This window comes from Cetorhinus maximus, chromosome 6 (genome assembly GCF_964194155.1).
Source record: "Cetorhinus maximus chromosome 6, sCetMax3.hap1.1, whole genome shotgun sequence".
Classification (NCBI taxonomy): Eukaryota; Metazoa; Chordata; class Chondrichthyes; order Lamniformes; family Cetorhinidae; genus Cetorhinus; species Cetorhinus maximus.
Genome location: NC_135884.1, coordinates 107,174,317 through 107,198,204, shown reverse-complemented (window position 1 = coordinate 107,198,204; position 23,888 = coordinate 107,174,317). Strand labels below are relative to the sequence as shown.

The following is a 23,888-nucleotide window of genomic DNA, read 5'->3' as shown; positions in this document are numbered from 1 at the left end:
TGAAGCTCAACACAAACTAGAGGAACAGCACCTCATCTTCCGACTAGGCACTTTACAGCCTACCGGACTGAATATTGAGTTGAACAATTTTAGAACATGAACTCTCTCCTCCATCCCCACCCCCTTTCCGATCCCCCTTTTTTCCAATAATTTATTTTTTTTTCCCACCTATTTCCATTATTTTTAAATCTATTTCCATCCATTGTTTTATTTCTACCTTTTAGCCTATTTCGATCCCTTCCCCCCACCCCACCCCCACTAGGGCTATCTGTACCTTGCTCGTCCTGCTTTCTACCCTTAATGTCACCTATTAGCACATTCCTTAGATAATATCACCACCTTCAACACCTCTTTGTCCTTTTGTCTATGACATCTTTTGGCTATCTCCACCTATCACTGGCCCTCTATCCAGCTCTACCTGTCCCACCCCCCATTAAACCAGCTTATATTTCACCTCTTTTCTATTTTTCTTTAGTTCTGTTGAAGAGTCATACAGACTCGAAACGTTAACTGTGTTCCTCTCCGCAGATGCTGTCAGACCTGCTGAGTTTTTCCAGGTATTTTTAAGTGTGTTCAGTATGTCCTGTTAGTAGCACTTTAACACAGCCAGCTCTTTATCATTTTATTTCTGGTTTTGGGTTGATTGTGTGGCAGCGGGCATGATGAGAACCCACACAAAGTGACCTCAACTCCAGTATTCAAAAAGTAAATCTGAAGATTGGAGGAGTTTTAGTTGGAAGTGTGCAAATGGGTTAAGAATGATCAAAGGCTTCAATGACACCTCCTTTGCTGTGCTGCTGGGGTCTGTGAGGAAGCTGAGAGAGATACTCGTATCCAGCAATGGAACGAAGAAACCTGCTACTGAACCAAAGAAAGTGTGGCTGGAGGTGGCCGATGTGATCAGCAGTATTGTGAAACACTCCTGGATTCACTAGAGACCAGGAAAGGTAAGTACAGCTGCATATTTAGCCACTTACTGTTGTGAAAAGTGCTCTACTTCTCACCTGTTGTCTGCCCCTCCCCTTGCCAGATAGCACTGCTGCCCATCTTTCCTGTTCTTGGTTGCTAGGCACTTGAAACGTATCTTCATCATGCCAATGGCTTGTTTGATCATACATCTGGTGGTCAAGTGACATTCATCATAACGCTGTGAGGCTTCATTTGTTGTGTTTCTGATAGATAGCCAGCTCTTTCTCATTTTATTTAATAGCCATGGTTTAAATGGGGTATCCCTTCTCCCCCAGTAGCCACCTCTTAAGTCTGCTTCCAGGTCCAAAGAAGTCAAGGAGCTTGGAGGTTGAAAGCATCATAGCAGCTCCCCAGAACCATGTGCACATCTGGTTGCACAAATTGCCATGTGTATGCAGTCAATGAAACATTGGATCTATGGGAAGCCACCCAGAGAAGCACACCCGAGTGCCCACTGATTCTGATTGGCATCATCACAGGCAAAAGTTACGTAATTGCCAGCCCTAGCAAACAGCCAATCAGTGTCCTGTTCTATGGATTTCTGGGCCGTAGACAGGGAGATCCCTGGACCAATTCCCATCCGCCATACTGCAATCACTGATGTAGCACTCTGATCCTTGGGCTTCTGCCTTCAGGCACAAAAGTTGTTTAAAAACAGCCTAAATGAATTTTCACACTCTATGGTCACCAATGTTGACTTTGCTGTGCAATTCTCTATATGACTTCTTACCAAATCTGGTTGGTGAGGAAAAGGGATGGCAGAGGGCCATCTCTTATTCCCTGCGCCTGCTTGTACAATAGTGGACTCAGTTCAGGAGAAGCCTCAATGTCGTAGGAAATGAGAAAGTCCTGATGGGGGCATCATTGGTAGGCCTAGCCTGACACAGATGTCGTCATTTAAGATTACTGTATTACCCTGGGCAATATAATCACAAATGACCTTTAGGGAAGGAAATCTGCTGTCCTTACCTGATCTGGCCTACATGTGACTCCAGATCCACAGCAATTGCCCCCTGAAATGGCCTAGCAAGCCACTCAGTTTTATCAAACCACTAAAAACCTGTCAATAAGGATTGAAACCAAACTGACCTCCTGGCATCAACCTAGGCACCAGAAACGACAACGGCAATCTCAGCCCTGTCAACCCTGCAAAGTCCTCCTTATGAACGTCTGGGGGCTTGGGAGAGCTATCTCACAGACTAGTCAAGCAACAGCCTGACATAGCAACACTCACGGAACCATACCTTACAGATAATGTCCCAGACATCACCATCACCATCCATGGGTATGTCCTAAACCGCCGGCAAGACAGACCCAGCAGCGATGGTGGTACAGTGGTATACAGTCGGAAGGGAGTTGCCCTGGGAGTCAGCAACATTGACTCTGGACCCCCGTGAAGTCCTCATGGCACCAGGTCAAACATGTGCAAGGAAACCGCCTCCTGATTACCACATAGTGTCCTCCCTCAGCTGACGAATCAGTGCTCCTTCACATTGAACACCACTTGGAGGAAGCAATGAGGGTGGCAAGGGCACAGAATGTACCCTGGGTGGGGAACTCCATCACCAAGAGGGCTTGGTAACACCACTACAGAGCAAGCTGGCCAAGTTCCTAAAGGACATAGCTGCTAGACTGGGTCTGCGGCAGATGGTGAGGGAACCAACAAGAGGGTAAAACATACTTGACCTCATCCCCACCAACCTGCCTGCTGCAGATGCATCTGTCCATGACAGTATCAGTAGGAGTGACCACTGCACAGTCCTTGTGGAAACAAAATTCTGTCTTCGGACTGAGGATACCCTCCATCGTGTTGTGTGGCACTACCACCATGCTAAATGGGATAGATTTCATACAAACCTAGCAACTCAAGATTGGGCATCCATGAGGCGCTGTGGGCCATCAGCAGCAGCAGAATTGTACTCAACCACAATCTGTAACCTCATGGCCTGGCATATCCCCCACTCTACCATTACCACCAAACCAGGGGATCAACCCTGGTTCAATGAAAAGCGCCGGGGGGCATGCCAAGAGCAGCAACAGGCATACCTAAAAATGAGGTGTCAACCTGGTGAAGCTACAACACAGGGCTACTTGCATGCCAAACAGCAGAAGCAGCAAGTGATAGACAAAGCTAAGCGATTCTGCAATCAAAGGATCAGATCTAAGGCCTGCGGTCCTGCCACATCCTGTTGTGAATGGTGGTGGACCATTAAACCACTTACTGGAGGAGGAGGCTCCACAAATATCCCCATCATCTTAGGGGAGCCCAGCAAATCAATATAAAAGATAAGGCTGAGGCATTTGCAACAATCTTCAGCCAGAAGTGGTGAGTGGATGATCCATCTTGGCCTCCTCTAGAGATCCCCAGCATCACAGATACCAGTCTTCAGCCAATTTGGTTCACTCCACGCGATATCAAGAAACGACTGCAGGCACTGGACACTGCAAAGACTATGGCCCCTGTCAATATTCCGGCAATAATACTGAAGACTTTTGCTCCAACACTTGCCATGTCCCTAGCTAAGTTGTTCTAGTACAGCTACAACACTGGCACCTACCCGGCTATGTGGAAAATTGCCCAGGTATGTCCTGTACACAAAAAGCAGGACAAACCTAACCCAGCCAATTACTGCCCCATCAGTCTACTCTCGATCATCAGTAAAGTGCTGGAAGTGCTATTAAGCAGCACTTGCTTAGCAAGAACCTGTTCACTGATGCTCAGTTTGGGTTCCGCCTGGGCCAACTCAGCTCCTGACCTCACTACAGCCTTGGTTCAAACATGGACAAAAGAGCTGAACTCCAGAGGTGAGGTTAGAGTGACTGCCCTTGACATCAAGGCAGCATTGACCGAGTGTGACATCAAGGAGCCCTAGGAAAACTGGAGTCAATGGGAATCAGTGGGAAAACTCTCTCCTGGTTGGAGTCATACCTAACACAAAGGAAGATGGTTGTGGTTGTTGGAGGTCAGTCATCTCAGTTCCAGGACATCACTGCAGGAGTTCCTCAGGATAATGCCCTAGGCCCAACCATCTTCAGCTGCTTCATCAATGATCTTCCTTCCAACATAAGGTCAGAAGTGGGGATGTTCGCTGATGATTGCACAATGTTCAGCACCATTCGCGACTCTTCAGATACTGAAGCAGTCCATGTCCAAATGTAGCAAGACCTGGACAATATCCAGGCTTGGAATGAGAAGTGGCAAGTAACATTTGCACCACATAAGTGCCAGGCAATGACCATCTCCAACAAGAGAGAATCATCACCCCGTGACATTCAAGGGCATTGCCATCGCTGCATCCCCACTATCAACATCCTGGGGTTACTATTGACTAGAAACAGAACTGGACTAGCCATATAAATACTGTGGCTAGTAACTCACCTCCTTACTCCCCAAAGTGTGTCCACCATCTACAGGGCACAAGTTAGGAGTGTGATGGAATACTCCCCACTTGCCTGGATGAGTGCAGCTCCAAAAACATTCAAGAATCTTGACACAATCCAGGACAAAGCAGCCGCCTGATTGGCATCTCATCCACAAAGAGTCACTCCCTCTAGCACTGATGCACAGTAGCAGCAGTGTGTACCATCTATAAGATGCACTGCAGAAACTCACCAAGGCTCCTTAGACAGCACCTCCCAAACCCATGACCATGCCATCTAGAAGGACAAGGGCAGCAAATGCATGGGAACACCACCACTTGGAAGTTCCTCTCAAAGCCACTCACCATTGTGACTTGGAAATATATTGCTGTTCCTTCACTGTTGCTGGGTCAAAATCCTGGAACTCCCTCCCTAACAGCACTGTGGGTGTACCTACACTACATGGACTGCAGTGGTTCAAGAAGGCAACGCCTCACCACCTTTTCAAGGGCAATTACGGATGTATAATAAATGCCCACATTCCATGAATGAGTGAAAAAAATAATTCATGCTGTTGCTTTTTTTTATTCGTTCTTGGGATTTGAATGCACTGGCTAGGCCAGCATTTCTTGCATATCCCTACTTGTCCTTGAGAAAGTGGTGGTGAGCTGCCTCTTGAACTGCCACAGTATTGTTAGAAATGGAGCTCCAGGATTTTGACCCAGCAACAGTGAAGGAACGGTATATAGTTCCAAGTCAAGATAGTGTGTGTCTTGCAGGGGAACTTGCAAGTTGTGGTGTTCCCTTGTGTCTGCTGCCCTTGTCCTTCTAGGTGGAAGCTGCTATGGAAGGTGCTTTGCTACACCAACTGTAGACACCGAGATTGCTATTCCAGGTAGCTTTTAAAACTTAAATCCGAAGCAGACTGGTCCTTGTATGGCGAGAAAAATTGGTCAAACACCACAAATTACAAAGTGCATGACCAGGTTCCAAGATCGTGATCCAAGATTCTGACCAATAAGAACTTAAGAGATAGGCCCAGGAGTAAACCATATGGCCACTTGAGCCTGCTCCATCATTCATGGCTGATCTTCTGCCTCAACTCCACTTCTCTACCCGCTGCCTATATCCCTTGATTCCCTGAAGAGATTAATGGCGGAATCGTATGCCCTCCCATGTGGTGAGTTTGGCTGGGTGGGGTGGGGGCAGGGCATTTATTCAGGTGGGATGGTGGACTTCCTGCAATGCCGCCAATTGAGGCCCTTAGCTGGACAATTAAGGTAGATTGACCTATTGCTAGGCGGGGAGCATGACAAGCAAACATGTGTGGGTTGCTTTTGGTCTCCCAGGGGTGTTCCCTCATTCAAAGGCACTCATTGCCTGATCGAGGGACCTGGCATTGGGAAGAGGGGGCCCAGTGAGAGCCATCCTCTGCCCTTGGCACCGACCGCCATCCAGCCCCCTCCCTATAGCCCACAAAACACCTCCCACTATCACTTACTTCCATGATCCTTGGTCTTCGGTGTGTGTGCGTTTCCCACAACAATCAATGCCTCCATGGTGGCATTACTGAGCAAAAGAGCTGTGAGCCTCTGATTGGCTGGTAGCTCTCGGTGAGACTTCCCAGCCCAAGGGGCCTGATTCTATGGAAGGCCCACCAATGGCCTGTTTATTGCTCGATAGGCTCGTAATTTGGCGGACTGTCCCCAAAAGAGGCAATGTGGGTTTGCTGCCAGCTTTCCAGCCAGTGGCTGGGACGTCCCCCCCATCCCTCCCAATCACCTCCATAAAATTCCTGCCTAAATATCCATCTATCACAACCTTGAATATACTCAACAATGGAGCATCCACAGTCCTCTGGGGTAGAGAGTTCCAAAGATTCATAATGCTTTGTATGAAGAAATTTCTCCACATCTCAGTCTTAAACCATCGACCCCTTACCCTGAGGCTCTGCCCCCGAGTTCTCGATTTCCCAGCCAAGGGAAACAAAGCAATCTCTTAGTATCTACTCTTTCAAGCCCCTTCAAGACCTTGTATATTACCTCTCATTCTTCTAAACTCCAAAGAGTAAAGATCCAATTTACTGAGCCTCTCATCATACGACAGCCCCCTTATCCCAGGAATGTGTATCCTTCCTTAGATATCGAGGCCAATACTGCGCACAGTATTCAAGGAGTGGTCTCACAAAAGCCCGATACAAATAGAGCACACTTTATATTCTTGTCCTCCAGTTACCATGTGATAAGGACCAAACTGCCATTCCCTGCTTTAATTGCTTTCTGTACCTGCATGCTGAATGGAAAATGAAATTCAATCTAGAGAAGTGTGAAGTAATGCATTTTGGGAGGTATCACAAGGTAAAACAAGGGAATACAGATTAAATGGGAGGACACTGAGTAATATGGAGGAATAGAAAAACCTTGGAGCGTATGTCCACAGATCCTTAAAGGTAGCAGGATAGGACAATAAGGTGGTTAAGAAGGCATATGGCATGCTTTCCTTTATTAGCCGAGGCGCAGAATGCAAGAGCAAGGAGGTTCTGCTAGAACTGTATCCAATACTCGTGAGACAACAGCTTGAGGACTGCATGTAGTTCTGGTCACCACATTACAATAAAGATGTGATTGCACTAGAAAGGGTGCAGAGGAGATTTACAAGGATGTTTCCAGAACTGAAAAATTTTAGCTGAGGAAAGATTGAATAGGCTGGGCTTGTTTGCCTTGGAACAGAGGAGGCTGAAGGATAACGTAATTGAGGTGTATAAAGTTATGAGGGGCTGAGATAGAGTAAATAGGTATGACCAGTTTACTTTAACAGAGGAATCAAAAACCAGGGGGCATATATTTAAAGCAATTGGTAGAAGGATTAGAGGGGAGATGAAGAAACATCTTTTCATCCAGGAGGTGGTAAGGATCTGCAACTCAGTGCCTGAGTAAAGCCAGAAACACTCACCACATTTAAAAAGTACATCAATGCCTTCTCGAAGAGCTAGGACCTGCAGGGCTACGACCAAGCGCAGGAAGGTGGAATTAGGCCGGGTAGCTCCTCATTGACCGGCACAGACACAATGGGCCAAATGGCCCCCTTCTCTGCCATAGATTTTCTATGATTTCTAACTTTTAGTTGATGAGTACACTCAAGTCTCTCTGAATATCAACATTTAAAAATTTCACACTTGTTATAAATTAATGTGCATTTATATTCTTATTACCAAAGTGAATAGCCTCCCACTTCTCCACATAATACTCCATCTGCCACCATGCTGCTCACTTAACCTATCCAGACCTGTTCGCAGCCTCTTTGTGTCATTCTCACAGCTTACATTCCCACCTAACTTTGTATTGTCAGCAAACTTGATGCATTACTCTTGGTCTCTTCATCATTAGCTTGAATTTTTTGGTCATCGGGGGCGCTTGATCGGCGGGCCCGGGAGCTGACAGGAAATGGGCCACCGGCCGGGATCGGCCCCGACCACGATTTCAAGCTGGCTGGCCAATTAACGGCCAGCTGACATGAAACGCTCGCTGTAATGCTCAGCGCTGCCGGGGTGGGGATGGGAAGAGGGTGAGCGCCGACGTAACTGAGATTGCAGGTGAGCTCTTCGAGAGAGCACCCTGAAGGCAGACAGCTGCCCCAGGGAGCTACAGACCTCCACAGACTAAAGGGCACAATGAAAATGCTGCAAAATATGTCCATGCAGCACAATAAAGCACCTGAAAGCTTACCTCATAAAACACCAGTATCCAGATATCTCTTTTTATTTTATTTCCCCACATAGATTTCAGCCCACCCTGGATCGAGGTTTGAGCAAAAATGTGAATACCGCCTGGGAGAATGGCCCATCCGCCAGCCGTAAATGTGGACAAGCCATGTGAAATCGCTGTTGGACTTAATTGCCCACTTAATTGTCAGTGGGTATGCTTCCGACTGCCGCGATCACCCACTGAGCAAAATATTCCGTCAGCGCACAATGACGTCGGGACACTCGTCCGATGTCATCTCACACTATTCCATGTCCGTTTGGGTCAGGTGCACGTCTGCCCGTGGGACATAAAATTCTGGCCATTAATATAGCTGAGGCCCCAACACGGATCCTTGTGGCACTCCATTAGTTACAACCTGCCAACTTGAAAATACCCCTTTTATCTTTACTCTCAATTTCCTACCGATTAACCAGTCCTCCATCCAAGCTAATATATTACCCCCAACTCCATGAGCCCTTATTTTGTGTATTAACCTTTTGTGTGGCACTTATTGAATGCCGTTTGGAAATCCAAGTATTTTGCATCTACTGATTCCCCTTTATCTACCCTACTATTTACATCCTCAAAAAACTCTAATAAATTTGTCAAACACATTTCCCTTTCATAAATCCATGTTAACTGTCTGATCATAGTATGATTTTCTAAGTGCATTGTTAAGGTATCCTTAAACTCAGGGCAAGATTTTGGTTAGGAACCCCTGACATTAGAATAGAGGCCACAATGCCGCACTGTGTGGGAAACACTCACCCGTGATTTTCCCTGAATTAGCCAGTTAGTGGCCAGAGCGCGGGCTCGCCAACCTATTCAGGATGGCGGGTGGGTTCTCAAAGATGGAGGGTCAATCAGAGGCCCTCGAGTGCACGGAAGGAACAACAGCTGCAGTTCAGGTAAGATAGAGAGAAGACACCTCCACCCTGAGACTCCCTCTCTCGTCTCTTTTAGTTTTTTAAATTAAAAAATTGGCCAACCTTTGTGATGGAGGAACGTCTCCACAGGGTGGTCTTTGGCTGTAGCTACTGTGACCAGGCAGGGGTAGAGGACCATACAGCCTGCCTGGAGCACTGCCCCCCACCCCCCCGCCCACTCAGGTCTGCCCACCCCCGGGAGGCTGCTTCCTGGCAGTTGGCCCAATCTCTAACAACTCGGGGGACCACTAGGCCACTGGAATTTCCTTTGACAATAGGCGATAATAGGCCTTTCTCTCTCTCTCTCTTCGGGTACCATGCCCTAAAAAAGCATTGGCGACCATGGACTTCCATGTTAATCTTGCTGTAGAGGTGTCGGTCATCTTTGTTGATGGTATATTCATCCAATTTACGAGGCTTTTAATTCCCCTTAATTGGCTATTGGCCACTTTTGAGCACATAGCCCTTCTGACCCCCCACCACCCCATCCCACATCCAAGAAAATGGCCCCGGGACAGGATGGTGCATGCAAACTAGCATGCTGACCAGTGGCACAAATCTTTGTGCCCACAGGTCTCTCCTGTATGGGGATGCAAATTCATCCCTCAATGATCTTAAATGAGAAAACAAATGGGCAAACCTTTGTATCAAACAAAATCAGACAGTATGGCCATTTATATGCAAGATTTAGAAGCCAGGTACTCGGGTAATGAATTAGCTGTTTTGCCTTGACAATAAAAATTCCTGTATAAGATTTCACTCATTCTTCCAAAGGATAGCATGGGTTAAAAAGGAAATAGGCTGATTTTAGGCATTCCATATCAGTCATTAAACATTTATTATTTGTATAGCATGAGGAGACCTGAAAAAGAAAAAGGGAAAATTAATGAAGACAAGTCTACCTTAGCATTTATAGACATAAGTACACAGTAATTGGGATAAGACCAACATCTACTGATTCTGCATAATCTACTCAACAGTAGCATTCCCAATCCAAGGAGAGAAGTGATGATGGATCACTATCAGTGCCAGATCCTTGTGGTTTTCATTGTGCCCTTTGGTAGTTCCCTGATGTTGGCACAGAGGTAGAGAAAATGGAAACCTTGTGGGAAATTAATCTACTGCTGGTGACAGCAGTGAACCAATAGGGGTGAAGACTGGGGGCAGTGGGAATATGAGTCCATTCAGACTCAAAGAAATATTTTTACTATCTTCATGTTCTGCTTGAAAGTTTTGGATTTCTTTTAAAATTACTTAATGGTTCTGTTTTTATAGATTGTTTATAACTTCCATTGTTTCAAGTAGAAAGGAGCACTTGGTTGCAAAACTTTTTTCCTTTATCCAATTTAAATCTTTTTACTACATAATATACCATTTTTGCACAATGCGTTTTTACATAGAAAAAAAATCACTGCAAAGGTACACTTGTCAATCGGATGCTGGTGGTAAAATTTATTGATTGAATTATTTATTTACAACACTGTGGTATAAAATGTTGGAGGCACAATTTGTAAACACGCACTATATATGATTTTTTATATGGGCTTTGAGAGATATTCAAAAAGCCAAGCACCAAGTGAAATGAATGGCTAGGTCGTAGTTTTACAATTCTGAACGCATCTTCCAGCTTTATGAGCACTCAAAATCCTCTTAAAGCATGTCCAGCTTACAGAGCTATTGCTTGGCTAAACTTGCTGTCAAGGTACAAAGTCAACCCTTCGCGTCTGTGTTTATTGCTTGACCCCAAAGACCAACCCAAGGCTGCCTGAAATAAACTCGCTTTATCAGTCAAAGACTCCACCTTGCATCTTCTATACTTAGGGAAGATAGGTTTGTGTTGTATGTCAGGGTTGAGGGGATGAGTTGTCAGGTCGAGTATTCAGATGTTATCTACAGATATGACAGGTACAGTAATTTGTTCCGGGAGCATTCTGGGATGACAAGCTAAAACATGGCGCCTGAGAAGTATGCAGATTTGCGAAAATCAGAGGCTATTGCTGCCCTTTCTTTCCATCTTTTTGTGATGTGGCTTTCAGGTATGTGTGTGTGTGTGTGTGTGTCTGTGAAAATCTGTTCTGGTCATTTTCAGTTTAGAGTTCAGGAAAAATGGCACCCTCAAGGCACCCTGTTTTAACCTTATAAGCTCTAAGTTCAGCAGCAGACTTGACTGGAGGGGCCCTGCTATTTGTGGGCCAGATAGAATCTCTTTAATTTGACTATTTGTGACACTGTTCATCTCTGAGATGAACACAGCTCTTTCTACTGAATATAAACATCTGGTTAGTTCACAATGTTTTTATCCTTTTTCAGTGTTTGCAGCCAGCAGAGATGTATTTTTTTAGCGTTGATCGCTTTCAAGAAGATCTATTTTATAGATTTTTATTCTAGTTTTATTTATTATTTTCTATTTTTATTCTACTACGATTGTGGCTCAAAAAACAAAACTCTACAAATGTTTACATATAGAACATGTACAACTGTTATCCTCAGTACTTTGACTTCCACATAAACCTGTGTACTATTATAGCTAATCTTGTAAAAGGTAATGTGATATTTGTGAGTGTTTGAGGCTTTATAAGTTTTGTGGGTTGGGTGAATTTGGCTGCTTGTTTAAAAAAACTGAAAATTCTGGAAATAAACATCAGGTGAGTCAGCAGCTAGAGAAAAAAAGTAATTATGTAGAATCTTTCCCTGATTCTGAGGAAAATGTTTGGTTGAAATACTAGCATTATTTCTTTTACAGATACTGAGTTGTATTTTTACAGTCCTTGTTTCAGATTTCCAGGCTTTACAGTCTTTTTCTTTTTATATGTGGTGTATTTATATGTGAAATTCTGCAGAGTGTACCCCTAACATTTGAAATAAGGGCATTGCACCAAAGGGCAAAATTTTACGATCAGGAAGCAGACTGATGTCCCTCCCGATCCGATGCTAAATCGGACATGATGACGTCTGGTCAGGCTCCTCACGCCATTACCTCCCTGTCCAATATAATGGAAGGTGAACAGGCCAAAAAGTCAAAAGCCTGCCTGCCTTCCATATCAGGCCCAATTATGCAGTCTTGAGGCAAACAACTGTTATTGTATGCAGCCCAGGCAATTTAACAGTGCACTAAAGGGTTCCAGGGTGGGATAAGAGCCAGTGCCAGCGAAGAACATTACAGCTGAAGCTGAATCTGCAGGAACAGTCAGTAAAATTGCCTTGTGATTGTTTTATGGACAAGTTTGCTGTTGAGCCAGTGAAGGGGTCATCTGTGAGGGACTCACTATGGAAAGGGGCTTGAGCCAAGGAGGGCCTGGCTGCAGCAAAAGAACCCAAGGATGCCATGGGAATAGTCCCTTCCAGTGGTGGCTACTTCAGTGAAGAAGAGGAAAGGAGAAAGAGGAAGAAGAGGGCTACTTGCCAGCAACATGAGCATCATGGTGATGTTGAAGGGCCAGAAGGCCATCAAGGGAAGCATGGACAAGTATGCCCAAGCAGAAGACAGAACCCTGAAGGAAGGGTGTACAAGCAGCGCTCCAATTACCTTCGATAGACTAAGCTCCAGTGTCGCAGAAAGCTCTGCCCCTCCAGGGAGGTGGTGACATCCATCTGTGATATGATTGCTGGGGAAATAAGTTCCAGCTGTGTTGGCGGCCATCCAATGCCTGTGGCATTAATGGTAACAGTGGCCCTAAACTTCTATGCTTCAGGATCCTTTCAGGGATCAGCAGGGGATCTTTGCAGCATCTCACAACCTTCAGCCCACCACTGTATCAAACTATTGATGGACAGACTGTTCAGAAGAGTGGAGACCTTCATACAATTCAGTACTGATGATGAGAGCCAGGCTGAGAGAGTGAGAGGTTTTGGGGCAATTGCAGACTTTCCTAAAATGCAAAGGGCCATTGATTGCACACACATGGTCATTGAGGCACCTGCCAGCCAGCCAGAGGCTTTCGTTAACCGGAAAGATTTTCACTCCTTGAATGTCCAGACTGTCGGTGATCACCATCAGCACATCCTGGAGGTATGTGTGCATAGTGCCTGAGAGTAGACATGATGCCTACATGCTTGGGTACTGCCAGGTGCCATGGCTGTCTCACCCCTTGCAACTGGATGGCTAGTTAATAGGTGACAATGGACATCCATTAAGGATGTGGCTTATGACGCCCATCAAGCATCCACGCTGTCAAGCAGAAGAGAGATACAATGCCAACCATGCCTCCACCAGGGTGACCACAGAGAGAAGCATAGGTCTCCCCAGAGATTTTGCTGCCTCAACACATCTGCGCCACACACCAGATCGCAAATCCTTAATTGCTGTCATGTGCTGTGTGCTGCAAAACTTGCCAGTGGAGTGGGAAAAGAACTTGTGGATGCAGGCATGGAGGATCGCCAGGCATCTACAGAGAATAATGCCGGCTATGACTCAGGAGAGGAATGAGGTTGCGCATGACCCTGGCAATGCACATGATGGCCAGCAGATACTGGGTGCTATGGATCTAACGGAGGCCTGAGTATGCATTTCAACTAAGGCTTTGCTGACTTCTCCCAACCAGCAGTATGGAGGTATCATCTAACTTCTGCCCAGCTCAACGAAGCACACACTTAAGACATTCTACATCTCTTAGAAGGGCCACTAATTTTCATTTGGATGTGTCATCACATTGCAGTCCCTATCGGTATAAGGTAGTCTCCAGTTCATGCATAAACATGCAAAAACCATAGAATGTTACATATTTAATAAAGAGAAGGTGAACAACACAACACTCTTCCTTACACATCCAGCGATCACCCATGATGGCCATTCTGTGTCCATGGGGAAGCTCTGCCAGACCTTCATGGACTTCCCTTTGGACGTCCAACATCTGCTGCCTCACGAACGACTCCAGAGACCTGTTGTCTGCCAGGGATTCAGCATCTCCCTGCTCTCCCATATTCCTCCAAGACAGATGATCTGGTGATTATGCAGTGCTCAAACCAGCAAGTGCAACCACTTCAGCTGACGCGCGCAAACCGACTGATGCCCAATATCTCAGCTGGAGCTAGGTGTGGAGCAAGGGTGGAATGGTGCACCCTCATAGTTTCCCTCCGAGGTTAACAACTGTCCCTTGGGGTCGATGTCTTCTTGGGTCTTCAAGTGATCAGCTGAAGGAATAAAATGGATGAGCGCAACTCAACAATGAGGAAGGGCACTGAGTAAAAGTAGTTTCATCTCAGGTACAGACCTGCAACATGTGGTGCATAGCCCAGATGTGGTGGTCTTCAGCCACTGCCTCAGATACACCCATTCCTTCCCCTGATCCTGTCAGACTCCGTCACCACTATTGCCGAGAGAGAGTCCCTATGAAACTTACCACCCTCAGCACCAACTCCGGTCTCTCCTCTGCCAAATGGCCTGGCCCCCTGTTGACTGGTCAGATCCAGGATGTCCTCCTCCACCTTCGTCAGCACTGCCAAGTTCGGATCTCCACCACCTGCTATAGACCTTTTGCGGGCATTGCGGGGCTGCTTCTCCTGCAAAGATAGTGGGAGAATGATGAATTCCATATTTGGATGGATCAACCCCTCAGGTAGGAACGCATTATCTCTGGTCCTCCTCCACTACACATTGTGGCATTGCTCCCTTTGTAGATTATCTTCCCTGCCATCACCCCCCAGTCTCACAGAGCTTTGCAGGATTCTGAGATTTCAGTTGACATTGTGGCCGTGCACATCCCTGACTGGCACCTCCCACACGTGCCACATGCATATCCTCCCTTGGTTGTGTGAGTATAGTGGCTTCCTCACTCACCCTTGTAGAACATAGAAGATCATTTACCCTTTTTCTGCATTACAGTCCTACACACGATCCCGCAACTGCTGACTGGCTCTGCCATTTCCATCCAGGCTTTCTTTGTCAGATGGGAAGATTCTCCTCCCACAGAATGACCATTCACTCAGAGCCTGGAGGAGGGTAAGCAGGGAGTCGTCATTAAAGGCTGAAACTATCCATGCACATTCCTTTGCTATTTCTGATGGATGAAGGTGGTGGTTAATTCTCTTCAAACCTGTTTCATGCCTCCACTGAAGTTGAATGTCACCCTTTTTGTGAATGTTGTAGTATCATAGCCTTTTTATTAACTGACCTTCCAGTAGATTGTCGGCATCAATCACCTGACTCAATCCTTGAATTGTGGTTGGTTGATTCCTTTAGACAAGTGAGGCATTTAGATCAAAATGAAACTGTGAGTCATTGGCATTCATCTCTTGGCCTGTTTGGAATATTGATTTGAATTTTGTTTAAAATGCTGCTGTCAGTCAATTAATGAATTAATAAATATGCGTTTTCTACAGGGTGGTTCTGCAATTTAAATTGCAATCCACATGCCATGTTTTTTTTATGCTGAAATCTTTCTTTGTAAATTCTGTCGGGAACAAGACTACAGCAGCCATTGACAATGACAACTTTATGCTGTAGGGGCTTTAATGATTTTGAATAGACAGTCTATTCTCACACAGCCTTTTAAAATTAGTGTTTTCTCTCAAGACTCCTTTCATGAATGGCAAAACATCTCGAGAAGAGGTACCAAAGCAGTATCTCTAAATGACTGTGCAGCTAGCGTGTTTATAAATTAATCCCATTGCTTACGAGTGAGACAGGCATTTAAATACATAATTAGTGCTACAAACTATGGTAATTAACTTATTAAAGAAGATCAGCTAATGGCTTGCATGGTTGTTTCAGCTGCCCACAGTATTATTGTTGTTGAAGGTGTACCCAAGAATGTGTACTATCCCAGTTAGGTGCCATTGCAAGCCAGATCCTCAATATTTAGTCTGTTTAGACTCTCCAGCAATTTCCTTGGCCTTTGATTTGATAAGTTTATTAATTTTTATGAAGGCTGAACCCATTCTGATGCCTAATGCAAAATGCTGCAAACCAGAGAAGGTCACAGGCTTAAAGCTGGTGAATATGCCAAGCAATATTACAATAGCAACAGTAAATTAGGAAGGCAATCAAAGGCAATTACCCGTGATGAAAACTGTGTGCCTATTCAAATGCTGAAGTTAATTAAAGATCCCTTTTTCTCCCACAACAAATGAAGAAGTGGGATAGATCAGAATTATGGGCTGTGTCTAAGTTCATTACTGTGTTGAAGTGATATATTTCAGAAGGACTAGACTAGGGAAATTTGCATTTGAAATAAAATGTTTTATTTTCTGGGAAATCCCTCACACCTAAACCCGGTACGGAGATTACTGGATTAGGCAAAATAACTCGCCTGCAAATCACAAGCCTCTGAAACTGAATGGGTCATATTTTCCTGTATCAACATATTCCACTCTGTGGTTTTATTCATGTCTAGTGGTTTCATTATACAAGGAAATTACAGCAGAGAAAGAAAATGTAAAATTCAAACTTCATATTCATAGAATAGGTTTTAATCAAAAGGAATTGGCGCCAGCATTTTTATTTCATGCTACATCTTGCTGACAATCGCACATAATTCAATCATCCGGATCTCATCTAAAATGGATGAAAGGGTGCTTAATATAGCTGGCCCCTGCACGCACCAAAGTCAGCAAAGGCCACTTGTTTCAACAAGCAAACATGTGAGCAGAGCTTTAATTTCTCATCATTGAGGACAAGCCTGCCATTTTGATTTAACAACATAATTTAAAATCTTAATCAGTGCCGCACAAAAGAAAATGAGAGGGAGGACCTTTTACATATTGTCACAGGTTTTGTGGCTATCGGACTCAATGAATTTTGAAACAGATGGTGCTAAAAGGAAAGGCGAGAGGGTATTAAAATATCTTTCTTATCACAGCCTCTTAGCATTAAAATGTGACAGATTCATCAAAGGTTTTCTTCACCTTATCTGCAGTTGTCTGAAGGATATCACCACTGTGGAGATCTTGGAAGTACTTCTGTGCAGCATAAGTGATATCTTGATTGACACATCTTCAAATAAGGCTCGGAATAGCTTTCCATTTTGGCCTCAAAATAATTCAGTTGTCAAATTACATCCAGCAGACTCCCTGACTCCACTAGGGACGTTGAATAAATTTTTTAAATATTTGGGGAAAATATTGAATTTTTGCATCGGGTCAAGGTTCATATATTTTACTAATAAAAGAGGTCACCAAGATGTTTGCTGATGAAAGACTGCAATGACTTTTGTTGTCTTGAATCATATGGGATGTCTAGCAAAATAGACCCAAGTTGGGCTGACCTTTGTGCCGATTTCATTTCAGACTGTCCTGCAGTTCTTAGCATCTTCACATTTTGTTACTGCTTGTCAGATTTACGTTCGGCTGTGAACAAGAAAACAATTGAAACCTTTTCACACTAGCTAGTTTTACGGTTTGGTGGGGGGCATGGTGGTGGGAAGGTCTTTGCTTGTATTACATTCTTTAAATGTCTGTCTTCAATATAAATCAGTCACAATAGTAAATATATAATTTGGAGCTCCTGTCTTTGTCAAAATCATCTTTTATTTTGGCTGTAGTTGTGCGCTGTCTTGACATCATTTACTGGGACCAACTTATGGCTGAATTGAACCTCTGCATCTGCTTGTATGCTTGTACCTGTACACCTTCATGTTAAGGAAAGAGATAAATAAGGTATAACATGCGTCTTCCTCTGACATTAGGTTATCGTGATTCTTGTTATTAAACCAAACAATCACGCAAGTAATTTTTTTTTTAAGTGAAAATGTTGAATATCTGAAACAAGCACAGAAAATGTTGGAAACACAGCTAGCCAGTCAGCAACTGTGGAAAAAACAGGTAAATTAACATTTTGGGTGTGCGTGATTTCTCTGTAAGCCTGAAACATTAACTTATTTGTTCTCAGTAGTGCTGACTGACCTACTGTGTGTTTCAAACCATCACTCATTCAACGTGGATATAAAATGGATGCATATCATTCAACATTCTAGCAGAGGTTTTGGGTTTCTTTTGAAGTTCAATAATGGTGAATTTAAAAAGCACTTCCTAGCAATCACAGCATAATAATCATATTTTCATTAACTGAAGCATTAAATCACTTGATATTATAAATAAGTAAGTCAGTGAATTAGCTGGGACAGCGATCTGTGTAATATAATTGATTTCATTGTTAATTGTGGTTAAGAGGATATGCTATTGTTAATTATGACCTATTAGGCTGGGAAAATCAGCAAGGTTCCCACTCTTGTCACAATCCGGTGGCAACACCTAGAGGGAATGCGCTGGTAGCTATTGATGTTGGATGAGGACAAGATTTAATGCTCCCATGATCAAATATTTTGCCAACACTTAGGGCAGAATTTTGCCGTTGGCGAGCAGGGGGCGGAGCCTTCTCGCCGACATGTAAAATGACACGAGATGATGTCGGGCAGAACCCCCGACGTCATCCCGCCCCATTTAAATTTTCAGGAAGGCGGGGGCGCAGCAAAATCAGCAGCAGGCCCGCTGACCCGTCAATGGCCAATTGAGGCCATTGACAGGATCATTTAAACAATTAAAGGACCTGCCCGTCCAACCTTAAGGTTGGTGGGCAGGCCAGGAGCCCCGGCGGCAAATTGAAAAAACATGAAACATCATCCAGCGGCGGGATGAGGTTTCATGCAGGGTTTTAAAAAGTTTAATAAAGTTATTCTGTAAATTATGTAAAACATTGTCACATGAGGGGGACATGTTAGGGAATTTTTTTTTCTATTTTTAATCTTTTTCAAAGTGTCAGCGATCTCCCTGAGGCTGCACTTTGCCTCAGGGAGATGTGCACTCTTTTGTGCGCATGCGTGAAAGTGCGCACTCTTGCTTTTGGGAAATCCTCTCCCTCGCCACCCACACAGGAAGCGCATAGCGCTTCCTGCCGGACGTCGCGCTGGGCGGGCCTTAGTTGGCCCGCCCACATAAAATGGAGGTGCGGCCCACTTCTCCGGCGGGGATTGGCTCCCTGCCTGCCAGAGACCGGGTCGGGCCCGCCCGCCCGACAGGCAGAAAATTCTGCCCTTACTGTTGAAGTCCAGTCATTGGCAATTGTGGTTTGGGTGAAATACTGGAAGACAGCTTCCGCCCATTTAAATACCATTTAAATTTTGGTATAATTGGTAATAAGAATAAGTGAACTGCGATTCCAAAATAGATGCTGTGGTGTTTTTTGTTAGAAAAAAAATCCCATGTATTTATTCACGGCATCAATATTTTATCAACAGATTCAGTGGAGATAATAGTACAGGCACTTGGCTGGTAGGCATTGATCTTCTTCTTCTTCTTCAGTTCTCTGCCCAAAGGCAGGTTAGACTCACAGCGCCACGATGGGTTGGGCAAGGAGGCGGGCCCTAAATCCATTCCAGCTAGAACAGGGATTGAACCCCATGCTGCAGGCACTATTCTGATCCACACTGACCGTCCAACCAATTGAACCAACCAGCTTCCCAAGGAGTCCGAGTTGCTGTGGTAGCATAAGGCAGAATTTTGCCCCTTTCGAGCGGGGGTAGTAGGGAAGCTGACCACCGGCTGTGATCGAGGCCGGAAGGCAATTTCATGCTAGTGGGCCGATTAAGGCCCGCGCAGCGTGAAACACAAGCGGCAGTGCTCAGCGCTACCTGTGCGGGAGGCAGGAGGAGGGCAAGCAGGGCGAGCGCGAACTTTGTGCAAGTACACGCCTGAGAATCTCCCTGAGGCACAGAGCTGCCTCAGGGAGATGAAGAGTTTTAAAAAATAATAATAAAGAAATGAAAAATGTTATAAAACATGTCCCCTCATGTGACCCTGTCACATGAGCAGGGGCATGTTATTAATTAAATTTTCAAAATTTTATTTTATTTTTGTTTGCTTTAGGAAACCTCATCCCGACCGTGGATGAGGTTTCCTAAAAAGTGCAAAGGCCGTTTAGCCTTTTTGCTTGCCCGCCAACCGTAAGGTTGGACGGGCAGCGAAAAGTCTCTTTCGATTACTTTGTTAATGGCTTTAATAGGCCTTTTCATGGTTGGTGGCCACACTGCCGACTCCGGTGTGCGCCTGCCGACCAAAATATCGCCGACTGCACGTTGACGTTGGGATGCTCACCCGATGTCAACGCGCATCATTTTACACTCGACGGATCAGGCACACGCCCGCCCGCTGAGGTAAAAATTTTGCCCATAGACTTTTACATTCGCGTTGTAGCCTGGAGCAATGGATGATGATGGTAGAGACTCAAATTTCCTTCCATCACATGAATGACCAGGAATCTCTCCTGCTCTTACTACCTGCCACTGGTGCATGTTGAAAGGACTTACAAGTTAATACTCAACGTGTTTGGCCATGTTGTGAACACAGGTTCCTTGGCTATCAAGCCCTGGCATGGGACTTGACCTGGAGTTTTTGGCTCAGAGACAGAGACACTACCCATTGCACCATGTGACCTCCCCAAGCATTGATACTTTTATTTAATTACGGAGACCATCTTTAGTTTATATTGGCTGTTACTCTGAACTCACTATGGCATTAAACTAACTTTGAATTGTCCATTTTAATTCCAGTATTAATTTAGAAATAAGTAGGCTTTAATAAAAATGGGCTCAGTGATATTTTAAAAAAAGGAAATTAAGAGGTTGAAAACAGCGCAGGATCATCCAGCTTGTGATGATCCAGTGCCTCACCTCAACTCAGCATTTAATCTCCTTTCATTCTCTTCTTCCGAATGAACTAGGAAACTATGATATTGGCCAAAGGATTATTGAAACAAAAACATTTAATAATTTGTCATAATATTTTCTGGTTGAACTGGTGCAATAATAACTTTTGACCTCTAGATATCCTTAGTAGAATATGTTATGATGTAGTACTTAGTAAATGTGCTGGTGGCAGCTTGCAGCAGAACATCAATAACTGCATTGACCTTTTTTTTATTATATTGGCAGGCAGTCCAGTTTGAATGGGTTGGATTCTTCATGTTGTGGCTAATTAGCCCCCCAAACACACTGAGACATGTAGCAAGTTGTGGGGAGAAGGGTGGGGGCGAATGGTGGTAGGGGTGTGGTTAAAATAGTATAGAATAAACCTGTTAATGATAACAGTTTAGTAACAGTTCTCTACCCAGTTAACTAGTGATGTTTGAAGCACCTTCTTCATTCAAAAGTATTTTTGAATGACATTTTTATAATTGCTGTTCCTATGCCCAATGAATAATTGCTGTACTTTAAGTGTAAAATGGGACTTAACCAGTTATTTCCTGAGTATTGCTCTTCATATAAAAATAAAGATCTTGATGGTGCCATGCTGTTTATTTAAATTTTGCAATTCTGCAGCTAACCTCATGACTTTGATTCAAAGTATCTCACCATAAATTAGTAATGTTGAATTACATTGCCACAGATTAATCTGAAAATTTCAGTCATATATCATCCTCCAGTATCCAAATTTGATTATCTTTTAACGTAAAGTTATTAGCATTTTTAAGAAATAACAGTTCTCAATGTTACATATTGTAAATGCTGTGCTCAGTGCAATATCAGATAGTTAATTCCAAGATGACGTGGATTGGAGTAGCTTTACTGGACCATGACCATACGCTATTGTATTGTTTATGTGTTTCTACCAGTATACCAGAAATACCAAACTCATCTTTGGAAACCATCATGAGCAGCAATGTATTTTAAATAGATGTTTACATGTTTCACACCACAGTATGAATCAACTAGATGTAATCACTGACTAGCCAATGAGTGCATGAAAATAATGAAGCTTTTTTTAAAAATTACTCACATTTTTTGCATCTGTTGTGTCAAATTATTCTCTTTATTGCTGATTTTTAAGATAATGTACTGAAAATTAATATTTAATTTCCTCATCAACAGTCTTTTTATGGAAAATTATTTTTATGTTATACTGTGTTTTGGCCTTTCTTAAACACTGGATATGTTCCTCAATGACAGTTTTGCTTTCATAATCACACGTTTATTTATTTTGCTTTTGCGTCAATATTTATATCAGTATTAGAGGAATGGAATGCATATAGGCTTAGGTAACCGAATACATGTGCTGTACGCATCCTGAGCAATTTTGTCAAATATTCTAATTTTGCCCTTGTCGGGCCCAATTAACAGCCAACTAGTGTGAATCATGCACTGCAGAGCTGCCTGTGTGTGGGGGGGAGGAGAATGAGCGCGGAAGTTCGTGCACGAGTGCAGTAAAAGCTCCCTGAGGCACAGAGCTGCCTCAGGGAGCTGATGCTTTTTGAACATAAAAAAATAAAGAATTAAAAAATATTAATAACATTTCCCCTCTGTCACATGAACAGGGACATGTTACAAATTAGATTGAAAAATTTTTATATTTTTTAAATCACTGATCGAGACGTCGTCCCGCCCGTGGTTGAGGTTTCGCAAAAAATCCAAAGGCCGCTTGCTCTTTTCGCTTGCCCACCAACCGTAAGTTTGGACGGGCAGCGAAAAGTTTCATTTAATTAGAACTTTAATGACCCTAATAGGCCTGTTAATTGTCGGCGGGCACGCTGCCAACTCCCGCGCATGCCCAGCAACTGAAATATCACATGAGTGCGCGATGATGTCAGGACGCTCGCCCAACGTCATCGCGCATTATTTTACGCTCATTCGGGTCGGGCAGGCACCCGCCCGAGGAGCATAATATTCTGCCCTAGAGTTCACCAACTCGATGTAAAGTCCAGAATGTGTTAAGGTGCATAATCGAAAGAAGAGATGCTGTTCCTTGAGCTTTTTTTATTGAGCACAATTTTATTTTTGATTTGTGTTTGTTGCAGATTTGAATAGAAGGAAATTGAGATATGTTTGGTCAGGGTGTTAGGCATAGTTCCAATATGTTTCAGTACAGTTAATGTTAAATCATTGCACTGGTCCAGATGTCAAAGGGATGACAATTATTTAGAATACAAAAAGTGGTCCACAGTGCCGACATAATGTAATATCCTGTGGATCAAAGCCGGATTGAGGCCATGCATCCATCTTACGCAATTGTAGCTATCTTGTGGGCTGAGCACACTCCTATTTTACTGGTCGTTTCAAAAGAAGCGAATCAAGTAGATCAAATTTTGATAAAGAATTCATGCTCAAGATTTAATTAGAGCTTCTTTGTAATTTCTACACATCTCATATAAATGTACATCAAGTAAAGATGTTGGGCCAGTCCATTGTGTGCTGTGTCAAGGGAATGTACCAATGAAACACGCTTAACATACCCTTACCAAAAGATTCATACAGGATATGTTGCACCTGTTCAAATGGGAATTGAGAAAAATATAGTCAACGGAGTACCTTGACATACTTTTTTGTGCTTTAAGATGGTATATAAATGCAAGTTATTGTTGTTTGAACATTACTCTTAACTAGATCACTGGAATAGCAATGAGGACCATTCAATAAAAGTCTGCAGATTGGGACAACTCCAGAAGATATTTAGCTGTGATCCTCTTTCCTTCCTGTCATTTGAGGTCTTTCTAAAGTGACTGCTTCCAGCATGGATGAGGTATAACGAGCTATGAATTATTCCTAATTACATATCTTTGGATTTGTTACAGATGGAGACGTTCGGAGCTGACTTCCAAATATCTATCCAGTTCCTTGGCTGAGATAATCTAGTCTAACCAGATTTCCACTTTCTGCTTCAGATCGACATTTTCGTGATAATAAAAGTTTGATATAAAAAGGTGAATTGTCCATTTGGTTATTGGTTAAGAATAGATCGAAAAAAGTAGGACTTAGGTGAACTCTGCTTTTGTTTTATCCTAAACCAAATGATGTACCTTTATTTCCAGGGAGAAATGTAGATGGATGGATTCCTAAATTTGATTAAAGAATTATAGTTGCTTACCCTCCATGGTCCAAGAACTTCTTAATGCCTCTCTGGACCATGAGTGAAAGGCAGAGTCAGAACTCCCAGAAATAAATGCTGTGTGGATTTGAATAAGGCAAGA

The 23,888-nt window shown here is 43.7% G+C and overlaps 1 protein-coding gene across 4 annotated transcripts in view; it reads left to right on the top strand.

Moving 5' to 3' along the window:
• fto (FTO alpha-ketoglutarate dependent dioxygenase) overlaps window positions 1-23,626 on the top strand; it is a 416,062-nt gene extending 392,436 nt beyond the window's left edge. For all 4 annotated transcript variants that reach the window (XM_078544256.1, XM_078544253.1, XM_078544254.1 and 1 more), the window contains one exon: window positions 23,493-23,626. In XM_078544256.1, coding sequence (XP_078400382.1) covers window positions 23,493-23,512 — 20 coding nt within the window. In that variant the 3' untranslated portion in view covers window positions 23,513-23,626. The remainder of the gene's footprint in view (window positions 1-23,492) is intronic.
• Window positions 23,627-23,888: the final 262 nt, after the last annotated feature.